Here is a 12,537-nt window from a genome sequence, read left to right as displayed (position 1 = left end):
TTAAAATTAATTTCTACCTTTCAACCTGTTTTTCCCATAGTCTTCCTTAATCAGTGAATGAAAACACCAAAACACCATTCTTCTAGCCTTGGGCCAAAATTCTGGATTTATCCTTGATTCCTCTATCTATAGCTCATAATTAATCAATCAGCACAAGCTCTTGGATTTGTTTTCAAAATATATCTCATTACTTCTCATCCTCTCCACGGCTAGACTCCTGGATCCAAACCACCATACTTTCTCCTGGGTCTCCATTTTGCCTTTGTCCTTCTATTGTCTCTTTTCCATACAGTAGCTAAAACAATCCCTTCACATGTAAGTCAGATCATGTTATAAATCTGCTCAAAGTCTTACAATAGCCTCTCCGCTCATTTGGCATAAAGTTAGTTTTTGGCGTTGTACAAGATCTTACCCACTGATATGTCTCTAATTTATCACTTTCCACTCTCATCTTCACTCATTACATTCTACACATAGTCTTCTTCCTGTTCCCCAAAAATATGCTCCCATCCCTGCACTTGCAAGTTGGCACATCACACTTATGAGAGTGATTCATAATGGATGTAGAGTTTTCTTTTTGGGGTGATGAAAATATGCTGGAATTAGACAGTGATGATAGTTGCATAACTTTGTAAATATTCTAAAAATCACTGAATTTTACACTTAAAAAGGGTGAAATTTATGGTATGCAAATTATAGTGCAATTAATTAAAACAAACACACATCCTATAATGTCTTAACAACCTGTGATTCAATCTTGATATTACTATTTACTAGCTATCTAAACTATTAATCCCTTTCTGGGTTTAGTTTCATGCTCTTATTATAAAATAGGGATAATCATACTTTGTTATAGGTTCCTATAAGGAGTAAATGATGTGTCTACATTTTAAAAATCTGGTATATTTTTAAGGAGACACCAAGTATTCAGATATTATAATTCCCTTATATCTTTATTTTTACAACTCCCAACTCATGTTATCTTACTAATTTCTATACTTCCTCACCATCCCCTTCATTAAATGCCATTCAGTTAACTAAAAACTGCTCATCTGCCAAAGGATATCTCTCTAGTATGTAGGTATGAATTAATGTTTTTCTACTATGAAGAGGATATATTTTATAATTTGAAAAGAGAAAACTGTAGGTTTTTATATAGAATCATTAAATTTCAGAGTTTCAAGCAATCTTACAGGTCATCTAGAACAACTCTTAGCTTTAGAAAAGTGAGCTCCTGTACCAAAATCCATTAGTTAGTAATAATATCATCTGCTGGAGGGAGTCTGGGTGGCTCAGTTGGTTATACATCTAACTCTTGGTTGTTCAGCTCAAGTCATTATCTCACTGTTTGTGGGTTCGAGCCCTACATCAGGCTCTGAGCTGTTAGTGTGAAGCCTACCTGGGATTCCCTCTCTCCCTCTCTCTCTGCTCTTCCTCTCTTTTTCTCTGTCTCAAAATAAATAAACTTAAAAAAAATATCATCTGCTGGAACACTTCCAGTGTTTAAGAATTGATTTCTCTTTGGGAGCCTCATCTACTTTTGGAAAACTGTAATGCAAATATTTATTATTAGTATAGGTTCGAATTCTAGTTTTATCTCTTAAAATGTTTCAAAGTAGCCTACCATAATTTTTCATATGTGTATTCATGTAGCTGTTTTCCTCTTTATTATCTATATTTCTGGAAGTAGAAACTGTAATTACTAGAACTACTTTGTATTCAACCACAAGCAGAGTCATGTTTACAAGTACTGTTATTAAATGCAATTTGATCATGATGGGATAATGTGAAAACACAGATGCCCTCATGTTTTGGAAACATGAAAAATCATAGAAAAAACAAAGAGGTGAAAATTGCAAATTTTTTGTAAAAATACCTAGTTCTAGAAATATCTAGGGGCTAATCTATTGTTTAACATATATGAAAGAATACTGAAAATGTTTTATCACTAAAATGTCACTTTTATAAGTTAGAGCCTATTCTATTAAATTTGTTAAGGTATCTAAAAACTCTATATATATATATACTAATCCAAATTCAATTTCATGAAAATAATTAAGATATTGTGGTAATATTGAAATGTTTGAAATATATGAATTTTTATACCTGAAAGCTTAAGTCAATCATATTTATAAAGCCAAGTATTTAGAAAGAATAATGTTGAAAAACCTGACTGGCATAGCTTTTTGAAATGCTATATATATATAGGGTCAATTGGCATCAATAAATATACATTCTTATTCTTATATATTAAGAACTCTATCTTTCTCTATTTTTATAACTCTTCCTTTTGCTTCTGAAATCCTTTTAGTATATGACAAGTTGAGACACTATGATTACATAGAAAACATATGAAATTTGCTACCTGAAGGTATATGTCAATCTTCTTAATTATGTAACTAAATAGACATAAAGGTTTTCAGAAAGCTGCATGAATACAATCATATATAAGAGAATATATATGTTAAAGGGACATTAGTGATAATATTATGAGCAATAATTATGCTACACTGTGTTTTTAACATCTATCTTTCTTTAGAGTTTGTAAATTAAATTTGCAAATACATACCAAATCTGTTTTTGGAGGATCTGGACACTCAGTGGAGAAAAGTGTTGAGCTTCTGACTCCACTGCTATCAGAAGTTGGCTTTGGAGGCTGAGCATGCTGTCTGTAAGTAGCACTTTTAGGAGTCCAACAAAAGAGATTGATTGATTCTCGCACACAGCGTTCAATGTCAATTTCTAGATAAAAATTTTTTTTAAAAAGCAAAACATTTAGAAGTTGAATTGTTATGGTTATATAAAAAACACAATCTTTCCTAAATGCGTATATCCAATATGGCTAAGATGATAACCAATTAGAAAAGATGTGAGTGAAAATATAATGTAGATATTAATCAGCATATATATGGCTACAATGGTGGTAGTATTTTATGTTATATATATATACATATTTTTACACTTGTAAATATATTCATATATTTTATGTGTGTTTTATTTTGTATTATCTACATATACATACACACAAATACATATATATAGTATATATGTTGAAATATTTCAGTGTATCATTATTTAAACATCATGGAATATAACACATCTTATTAAAGAATTTGTCTCATTCACTCAGATAATAATTTCACTTTTTCAAAGTCAAATAGAGGTTGGAAAAGGGAAGGTTTCAATTTGGGAGTGGATAGGCAAAATATTCAGTCCACTATGACTTATAGTGAAGTATACTAAAAGTTTTATTTTCATCTATTAAAAAAGATATAAAATAAGTAGGGCAAAATTTATTAAAGTGTCAATTCTCAATTTAAAAATAATTTTCTGATTTAAATGAATAAAGGCATACATGAAATTTTATATATAGAAAAATTAAATGCACTTGGTTAAAGTGATAAAAAAAGCAAATATTTTCATAGATTTCCCTTTCTTTCTCAAACCTGATATTTATGTATCTTTGATACAGAGTTAATAAAAATAGGAAGGCTATCACACTCCAAGTGATTGTTTGTAGTTCTTCAGGAGGTCAATATTCCTGATGCGAAGTAAGCTGTTCTCATATGGAGAAAGTGGACAGATCACAGAGAGAAAGGCAGTAGATATTCAAGAAGTTGATTAGGATGAAGGAGTTTAGCATGGGCTAGCTTTTCCCTTTCTATATTCCTAACATTAGTAAATGGCAACTATTCTCATTTTCTGTGCGAAAGTCCAAGTATGTTAGATCAGGTAAGCAATGGAAAAAAAAAAAAAACTTCCTTCATGTTTTAAATTACAAAGTGATAAGTTCCCTATTTCTCCTTTTGAAACAAGGAACTTACTCATAAGGGAAGAAGGACATATGCTTTAAAAAAATCTATTCTGCTGCTTCCTCCACCTCCCCAAATCAAAACTGAGAAATTTTTATTTTTTGTATTCGTTCTTTTTTTTTTTTTTAATTAGGGAGCAAGAGAGAGTGAGAGAGTGAGAGAGCATGTGTGCAGTGAGAGGACGGGGAGCGGGGGGAGAGAAAGACAGAGAGAGAGAGAGAGAGAGAGAGAGAGAGAGAATCTTAAATAGGCTCCATGATCAGAGCCTAGCCTAACACAGGGCTCAGTATCACAACTGTGAGATCATGAACTGAGCTGAAATCAAGATTTGGATGCTTAACTAACTGAGCCACTCAGGCACCCAGGATATATGCATTTAAGTCAATTCTGTGGATGGTACATTTACACTTTGTAAGGAGGAAAACATTTGGAGCAGTAACAGAGAAATGAATAGTTATTGAGAATCTATTACATGAGAAACATTTAATTCTTACAACGATTCTTGTAGAAAGTTATTGTAATCTCTCATTTCTGTTGAAGACAAAGAAACTAAGACATAAGGAAACTGAGTGATTTAATATCACAAATGTGTTATTATGAGTAGAATGTCCGATGTTTCTAAAGGGTTATAAGGCATCTTTTATTTCTCAATTCATTTGGATTTGGTTTATGGTCAGCAGGTCCAGTTACTCAATTAAGCATTACTTTATCTGCTATTAGTGATGTTTGCCAACTTCACGGTTGGTTACTTCCATTGCTATACAAAAAGGTCAGGGTTCATCATCCCATATGCTCTTCCTAACACGAAATATATTTAAAAAGAAATAGTTAAACATGCTTTGAGACATAGGTCTATTTGTTTGAAAAATGGTAAATATAGTGAAATATATTTTTTAAAAAGCTCTATAACATGATCAAGTTGATACTCCCTCCACAAAAGAAGAAGAACACAGATACAATTAGAATAAAAATCAAAGTTCAAGATAGGTTCTCTACTCAACTTAAGGAAGAGATATGCTGAATTCATTTTAGAAAAATTCCAGTTAATATGTTTAAGATAAACATTTGAAGCTAAAGAGAGAAAACCTGGTCATTTAAAAAAAGTTGATGCACTTAATACCATTTAATTGACAAAAAAATAATTTCAGACCATAGATTTTGCATCTATGATGCTCAAATCAGTCTGACTGTCACCCAGGAGGAGCTTGAAGTCATGTCAATGATCAGATCAGGGGTTGTAGTTCAGTCGGTAAATTACAAGCAAGGGAAAAGTCAGTTGTATGTGCTCCCAGCACACCCTACCAGCACCATAAAAGGTGTAGAGTGAATCCTGAGAACTTACTGGAATCCACCCAATTCCACTCCAACTATTAGGGCTGGCAGATATTCCATTCTCCATTCACTGAACCCATGTCACCTCTCCATCTCAAAATCCTTCCACAGCATTTTATCACAACAAAAATATTATGCAAAAAATACTCTATTTACTGTACATCAAAATATGCAACGATTTTTAAAGAGCAATCTCCTAGGGTACTACTTTTTTTCTATTTTACATTGTAATTTTGATAGTATGCATTGTGAATAAAGCATGTTCCCCCTGGATTATGGTTTCCCAGGTTTGATTCTAAGCTCCACGAGGAACTTATCCAGAGTCACTTTATGACTCTGAGAGAAATAACTTCTCTAAATCCTGATTTCTTTGTCCTCATGCAGTGCTATCATATCTCTCAGAGAGACTGAACTATGTCCAAAATAATAAAATACATCTCATGTTTCACTTGGGCCAGGCGAGGTGGAAAATACATCTCTCCTGAAGACTCCTGCTCTCTTGCTCTAATGGCTATGAGCTGCTTCCAAGATCTAGGAACAGCTGTTGTCCTGGCATTTCTCTCTACTATCATCTAATTCCCTTTGATTTCCCCTGTATGCCCCTCATTTGAAGGGCAAGACATTATTTACTCTTTCTTAATTTACTTCATCATTTTGGTGGAACTCATGTTCCAGCAGTTTCTATGAAAAGGTACACAGAGGCAAATTACTTTGAAATATATCTTTTAATATATTTATTCTGCCTTTGACTGATAGGTGGAGTAGATACAGCATTCTAGAGTAGAATTTTTTTCCTTTAGTTATGAAAAATAGTGCTCCATTGTCTTCTAAGAAGTCTGATATGATTCTGAATTGAAATCATTTGCATGTGGTTTTCCCCTTTTCTGTAAATTTTTAGATGCCCTGGTATTCTAAAAATTCAAAATGATATATGTAAATGTGTGTCACTTCATCATGCTAGGTATTTGATGGTCCTTTTGTAATCCTTCCTTACAGAGAAAGTTCTTGTTGATGTCTATGATACTTTCTGTTCTTTCTTCTCTCTTATTAAAGAAGTCTTGAACACCCTGAATTAGTTTTTCTAATAGTTTTGTCTTTTCTTACTTTCCATCTGTATTTTTGTTTTATTCTCTGAGAGATTTCCTAAGTATCATCTAACTCTTTTATTTGAATGCTCACCTGCATTTCCACATCATTTTTAATTTCCAGTAAATCGATTTTATTTTTGTTACTTAAAAAAATTTTTTTCTGTTTTTTATTTATTTTTGAGAGACAGTGAGAGACAGTGCGAGAAGGGGAGGGTCAGAGAGAGGGAGGAAGACAGAATCCGAAACAGGCTCCAGGCTCTGAGCTAGCTGTCAGCACAGAGCCCGATGCAGGGCTCAAACCCACGAACTGTGAGATCATGACCTGAGCCGAAGCTGGTTGCTTAACTGACTGAGCCACCCATGGTCCCCTATTTTTGTTACCTAAAAAATCTTATTTGTCATTGATGCAATATCTTCTCATAACTATCTTTCTGAGGATAATTTTTTATTCAGTTTGCTGGTTTGTGTCTTTTAGTTAGATTTATGACTACTACATATTTAAAAGAACAGTACTAAAAATCAGATAGGAAGTTTGTGTATGTGGGAAGGTCTTGGTGACTGGTAGATTCGCTGTTGGGGAATCTGGAGACATGGTCATTTGTTGGAAGACCCCTAAATAAGGTATTATCTCCCTATGGGGACATTCCACTTCTCCAGAGAATAATTCTCTAATCTTTGCCAGCACTGACCACGGAGGAGTGCAGGGGTTCTAACTACATATATTCCCTTACTTCTGTTCTCTGCTATTGACTCTGAGTCTCAAGATACTTTGATTTTATGGGTACCTGAGTGGCTCAGTCTGGTTAAGCCACTTTGGTTCTGGTCATGATATCAGGGTTCATGGGTTTGAACCTCGCACTGGGCTTGCACCAGGCTCTCTACTGTCAGCACGGAGCCTACTTCAGATCCTCTGTCCCCCTCTATCTCTGCCCCTCTCAAGCTCACACTCTCTCTCTCGCTCTCTCAAAAATAAAAATGTTTATTTTTTATATAATTAAAAATATACTTTGATTCTATTACTCCAAAGAATACTCCTCCAAATTTACTGTTCATGTAGGTATGTTTTCGTGATATTTGCAAACAATAAAGATATTTAAGTCACAGTGAACACATCTATCTTTACACCAATTTCCCCTCCATTATACTTCATCTTGTGTTAGGTAACATTATAGTGGCTCGGGGCACTTTGAGATATAACTGAGAATAAGCTAAATTAGGAATAGTTAGAAAATTAGTTTCATTTAATGGGATATAGATTTGTGATTTGGTTAAAAGTAAAACACAGATATACTTTAGGGCAAAGCCTACATTTAGACCCTTTCTGGATTTTTTTTTAAAGTCATATTCTTATTAGAACCTCTTTTTTCCCCAACTGGAATTATAGGCAGTGCCCAAACAAGTGATGAACCAGAATAATGGCACTGAGGATCAAGGCAATTCACAACAATAGAATGCATCCTATTTTCAAAGGTAGGTAGAGTTTTACTGGTTTTTTTTTTTTTATGTTTATTTTTGAGAAAGAGAGAGAGAGAGAGAGAGACAAAGAGACAGAGACAGAGAGAGTGAGCCAGGGAGGGGCAGAGACAGAGGGAAGACACAGAATCTGAAGCAGGCTCCATGCTGCAGCTGTCAGTACAGAGCCTGATGCGGGGCTTGAACTCACACACTGCGAGGTCATGACCTGAGCTACCCAGGCACCCCGGTAGAGTTTACCTTTTTAATAAGTCAGTTCTAACTAGCATATTCTTATTTTCTGATTTCAGAAATAATTTTATTTTCGTGCACAGAGTTACTGTTAATACCTATACAATGTGACAACAGATTCTTTCATCAGTGTTTAACTGGTCCATTTATGTATGAAATTGGGAAGGCATTCAATTGCTTCATTTCAAAATCACAATCAGCATTTGTGATTTTTTTTTTTTTAGAACTGACCAGAAAAATTCTTCTACTCCTAATCAATCATCTTGTTTACTTTGGCAAGTTGGGAATGAGAAGAAAATATCTGCAAGGTACAGACAGTATTCCTACTTTGTGAAACTAGCTTCTTTGTTACCATTCAACACCAAAAGATTAAAAAAATAGATAATTCGATTTTCAAAAGGAGTCTACCTCCCAGAAACAAATAAAATAAGAATTAAACTACTATTTGTTCACATACAAAATAATTTAATAAAGTTTGATAAGTTAGAAAGATGATGGTGATATTTTCAATTTGGGGGGAAGAAGGAAGAAGAAATTAAAAAAAAATTAAATTTTAAATTGCTATTATTTTTCCAAAAGGATGAAGACTTTCAACAACAGAGAGATGGTGAAGTACCAGATATAGATCATCAACTAAAGATAAAAATCAGGGTAGGCAGCAGTTTCGTATTCCTCTTGATAGTGCTTAATAAATATATAATCTTAAGGTACCTTTCTTTTGTTCTTCACTTGTTTTTTAGGCAAATTTATCTTTTGGATAACTAAATGTGTTCCTTATCAGCAATCACTTGTGTCTGCCTAAAAATAGGGAGAACAACAATAAACTCAGAAGAAGGGTTGGAGCCAATGAAATGCTTTTTGAAGTAAAATTTTTCTACCTGAAAAACATTTTGGGTTCTGCAAAAATATAGTTTAGTTTTTTAACTCCACAGATTATTATATCCTAGGTGAACACATTACTTTGATCTTTTCAGCCACAGCAGCAAACCTTAGACCACTGTCACACTCCCTATTTCCATACTTAGTGAATTTAACACTTAGATATCCAAACTCACTTGTGAATATAATACATAGCTTGTGATTTGCCCTCCAAAGGGGATAGTGTTTCCTTTCCTCAAACTGTCAAATTGTTAGTAAGGAGCTATAGATGGGAGAGAGCAAAGTTCCATGTGAATGACATCTCTGTGTAAACACAGATTCTCAAACACCTAACCAAGTAGACTTTATTTACTCTCTATCAGCTGAAGATAAACAGGCCTGTCCTAAGATTACAGGCAAATATGTCATGCCCCCAGCTCTTTTACCCTTTCGGTGGTGTCACTGACATAAAATTAAACCACAGCAATCTGATATGACCCAGGTCTGTACCTGTGCTGGAAGAGCTGATGCGGTTATGTGAGAGAGAGAGAGTCCAGAAAAGGAAGGTGAAGGTCAAGAAGAGATTCGGAAAGCTTGGATGATTATTTTTGCAAACTGCTATAAGACTGTCTCATTATTTTGTAATTAAATTTCATTTACTGACATCTATACCTGGTAAATCAGAGAAGAGAAGAATGCACTCATTAAAGCCATTAGCCAAAAGCCGGTCTCGCAGCTGCTGGAGAATGGCTACTCCAATACAGAATGGGAAAGAGGAATTCCCAAGGAGTAAAGTATCCCAGAGGTGGAAAATTTTGTGCAGTGGAAATACATCTGTAAAATAACAAAATATAAATAAAATAAAATAAAAAATAAAAATTACAGAAATTAAAACAATAACAAGCTGTTTTACTAGATATATTGTCAAATGATTTAAGAACAAATACTACCAAATTATTTCTATAAAATATTTGGTTTTATAAAATGTTTATAAAAACTGTTTTTGGCTTGGTTTCATAAAACATTTATAAAACTGTATATAAGATTTATTGCATCCTAAGGCATTTTGAAAAATTAATAATCAGGTCAATTAGATGACATTTTGTAACCTCATTTATCAATCCTGGTACAGTTGTTCCATTAATTATATTTCTTCCTAGAATTTTCTTGTTATACTATTCTCACAAGCTTATTTGCCTACATGATATTTAGTATTGTTTTAGATTCAGTATTGTTACATTTCCATTATTCACTCTAAATAATTGCTTTATTAAGTTCACACAAAATATTTTCTATTTTTTTGAACTTTCTTTTTTACATTTAATGATACTTTGCATATTTTTCAAGGCCAATGCATAATCTAGTTTAAATATGGTTATTCCATTTATCATTTGTACATATTTAAGCAGAATGTACACTGATTAATACCTATAACTGATTAAAGTTATCATATCCACATACTCTCTGGTTTCTAAAGGAATTCTAGGTTTGGAAATAACAAAAGTATTAGGAGATTTCTAAAAATTGAGTCTCATTTGGTTGTAAAAGTTGTCTTCCAAATCTTTATGTAAATTACACAGTTACTGTTAATTTCTTTTTCAACACAAGGCAGAGATTTTATGCCATGACAGAAGACAGACATCCTAAACATCACTATACAACATACACACAACACTCATCCTATATTAAACTCTTTTTGATATTCAGCAGTGAAAACAATTCAATTTTTTTCTACCCAGCTCTATTACATTAGACTTATATATGGATGCTTATGTAATTAAATCTGTTTAATATCACCATAGCTACACTGGGGAAGAAAGCAGCTGTCCTTTTGCTAATACAATATTAAAAGGAAAGGAAAAATTATACTTACGAGTGAACATGGTGAGAAACCAAGGGATGGCATACAGCTATGGGTGGAAGAGGAAAGGGGTGCCGTGCCGGGGACAGAGAAAGAGGAAATAAAAGATAATTAGAATGGTTACCAATAAACTGAGTGGTAAAATATATTCTATACTTTGGTCTACTCCATTGATTAAAAGTGAATGCTGATAATTATAATTATTAACCACAAATGCCAGAAATACTCCATTAAATGATATCATCTATTACAAATGCTACAGATGTCCCTTTCTATAAGGATTATTCCACAAACTGTCTTCATTTCATCAAGGAAATATTCAAGATACTGCCCAACACAAACACAATACTTGTATGCTAATTCCAAGGGTGAACTTTCAGGTTTTACAAAAATATTTCTGGGATTTCAATGGTCTTTATCAGTTTGAGTTACTCTGAGTATTTTTGAGAATTGATAAGATGGTTTTTGAAAAATGTCCAAATGTCTCATAAGAAAGTATTGTGAAGCATAAGCTTTCTATTACCATTTTTTAAATGAATAGGAAGCTTCATAACAGACTAAAAGTAATAAGATCTAAAAATTAAATAATTTGGTTCTTTAGCAGAGTGATAAGTTTATTTTCCTAATTTTACTGTCCAGGAATGAAATTACACATACAAAGGCATGCCCACATACTTGTATATAAACTTTCAATTAATTTTGTGACATTTTGAAAGTCACAAAAATATTCCTAATTCCTAAATATAGAGTAAAATCTCCTTTGTCAGTAGCAAGTATTGAAAGTCAGTAATAATATATAGAAAGATGTAAAAAAGTTTTAGTTTATTTTACTTTTTGCATCAAAGCAGTCTACCATTAGACAAAGAATTCTATACTACCTATAGGGTTTAAATAAACATTCTTCCAGCACCTATCAATTATGAAATTACAAATAGAGTAACATACATCTTTGCATAGCATACCACTGAGTATGCAAAATGCCTGTCAAGAACCCTAAGTATAATTATATACTACATTAAAGTCTAAGTATGTGAAATAAAGCCCAATGCTCTCCATAAGATCATCATTTATATACATTAACATATAGACCGTTCAAGTGACATTACAAAAGGGAAAACTGCGGAGGAATACAAAGTTATATAACTTCACTGTAAAGAGTATGGGTTGTAAAAACCAATAAATATAACAAAATCTGAACTCTTCAACCTAACTTAAGTTAAAAATAAAGTCAGTACACATGAAGTGATGCTCAGTGTCACTGATCATCAGGGAAATACAAATCAACACCACATTGAGACACCACCTCACACTGGTCAGAGTGGCTAAAATGAACAAATCAGGAGGCTATAGATGCTGGCGAGGATGTGGAGAGAGGGGCACCCTCCTACACTGCTGGTGGGAATGTAAACTGGTGCAGCCGCTCTGGAAAACAGGGTGGAGGTTCCTCAAAACATTAACAATAGAACTCCCCTATGACCCAGCAGTAGCACTGCTAGGAATTCATCTAAGGAATACAAGAGTGCTGATGCACAGGGGCACATGTACCCCAATGTTCATAGCAGCACTTTCAACAATAGCCAAATCATGGAAAGAGCCTAAATGTCCATCAGATGTGGTGTACTGTCGGGGCCGCCAAGTTTTCTGTCTGCCTCAGGCAAGGATTATCACTCTCCAGAGAGTGAACCAGCAAACAAGATTTGCATCTAGAGGCTGGAGACTGCCATTTCCTGGTCAAAATAACTTTGGCGTCTGTCATGCTGGGCCAGACGTGAGTGGCCAAGGTGCACAAAAGATCAAAACCGTATTTTGGATTATTCAGTGCTAACTCCCCCCTTCCCAGCATTGCTGAGGCAAATCTGGGCGTTTCTTTTGATATTCATTT

At 33.8% G+C, this 12,537-nt stretch overlaps 1 protein-coding gene and 1 long non-coding RNA gene across 6 annotated transcripts in view; one reads left to right on the top strand and one right to left on the bottom strand.

Annotated features, from left to right (window-relative positions):
• Positions 1–12,537, bottom strand: part of TBCK (TBC1 domain containing kinase) — a 192,911-nt gene that overhangs the window by 68,346 nt on the left and 112,028 nt on the right. For all 5 annotated transcript variants that reach the window (XR_003909882.1, XM_029942283.1, XM_029942274.1 and 2 more), the window contains exons 21-23: positions 10,668–10,704; positions 9,467–9,628; positions 2,570–2,742 (exon numbers count right to left, since the gene is read on the bottom strand). Coding sequence is in view for 4 of the 5 variants with exons in the window: in XM_029942283.1 (XP_029798143.1) it covers positions 2,570–2,742; positions 9,467–9,628; positions 10,668–10,704 (372 nt within the window). In the remaining variant the exon portion in view is untranslated. The remainder of the gene's footprint in view (positions 1–2,569; positions 2,743–9,466; positions 9,629–10,667; positions 10,705–12,537) is intronic.
• LOC115294451 lies at positions 7,617–8,628 on the top strand. Its single transcript, XR_003909895.1, has 3 exons — positions 7,617–7,702; positions 8,161–8,244; positions 8,516–8,628. It is a non-coding gene; the product is annotated as an uncharacterized LOC115294451 (long non-coding RNA).

This window comes from Suricata suricatta, chromosome 1 (assembly GCF_006229205.1).
Source record: "Suricata suricatta isolate VVHF042 chromosome 1, meerkat_22Aug2017_6uvM2_HiC, whole genome shotgun sequence".
Lineage (NCBI taxonomy): Eukaryota > Metazoa > Chordata > Mammalia > Carnivora > Herpestidae > Suricata > Suricata suricatta.
This window is presented reverse-complemented; position numbering and strand designations above follow the sequence as displayed.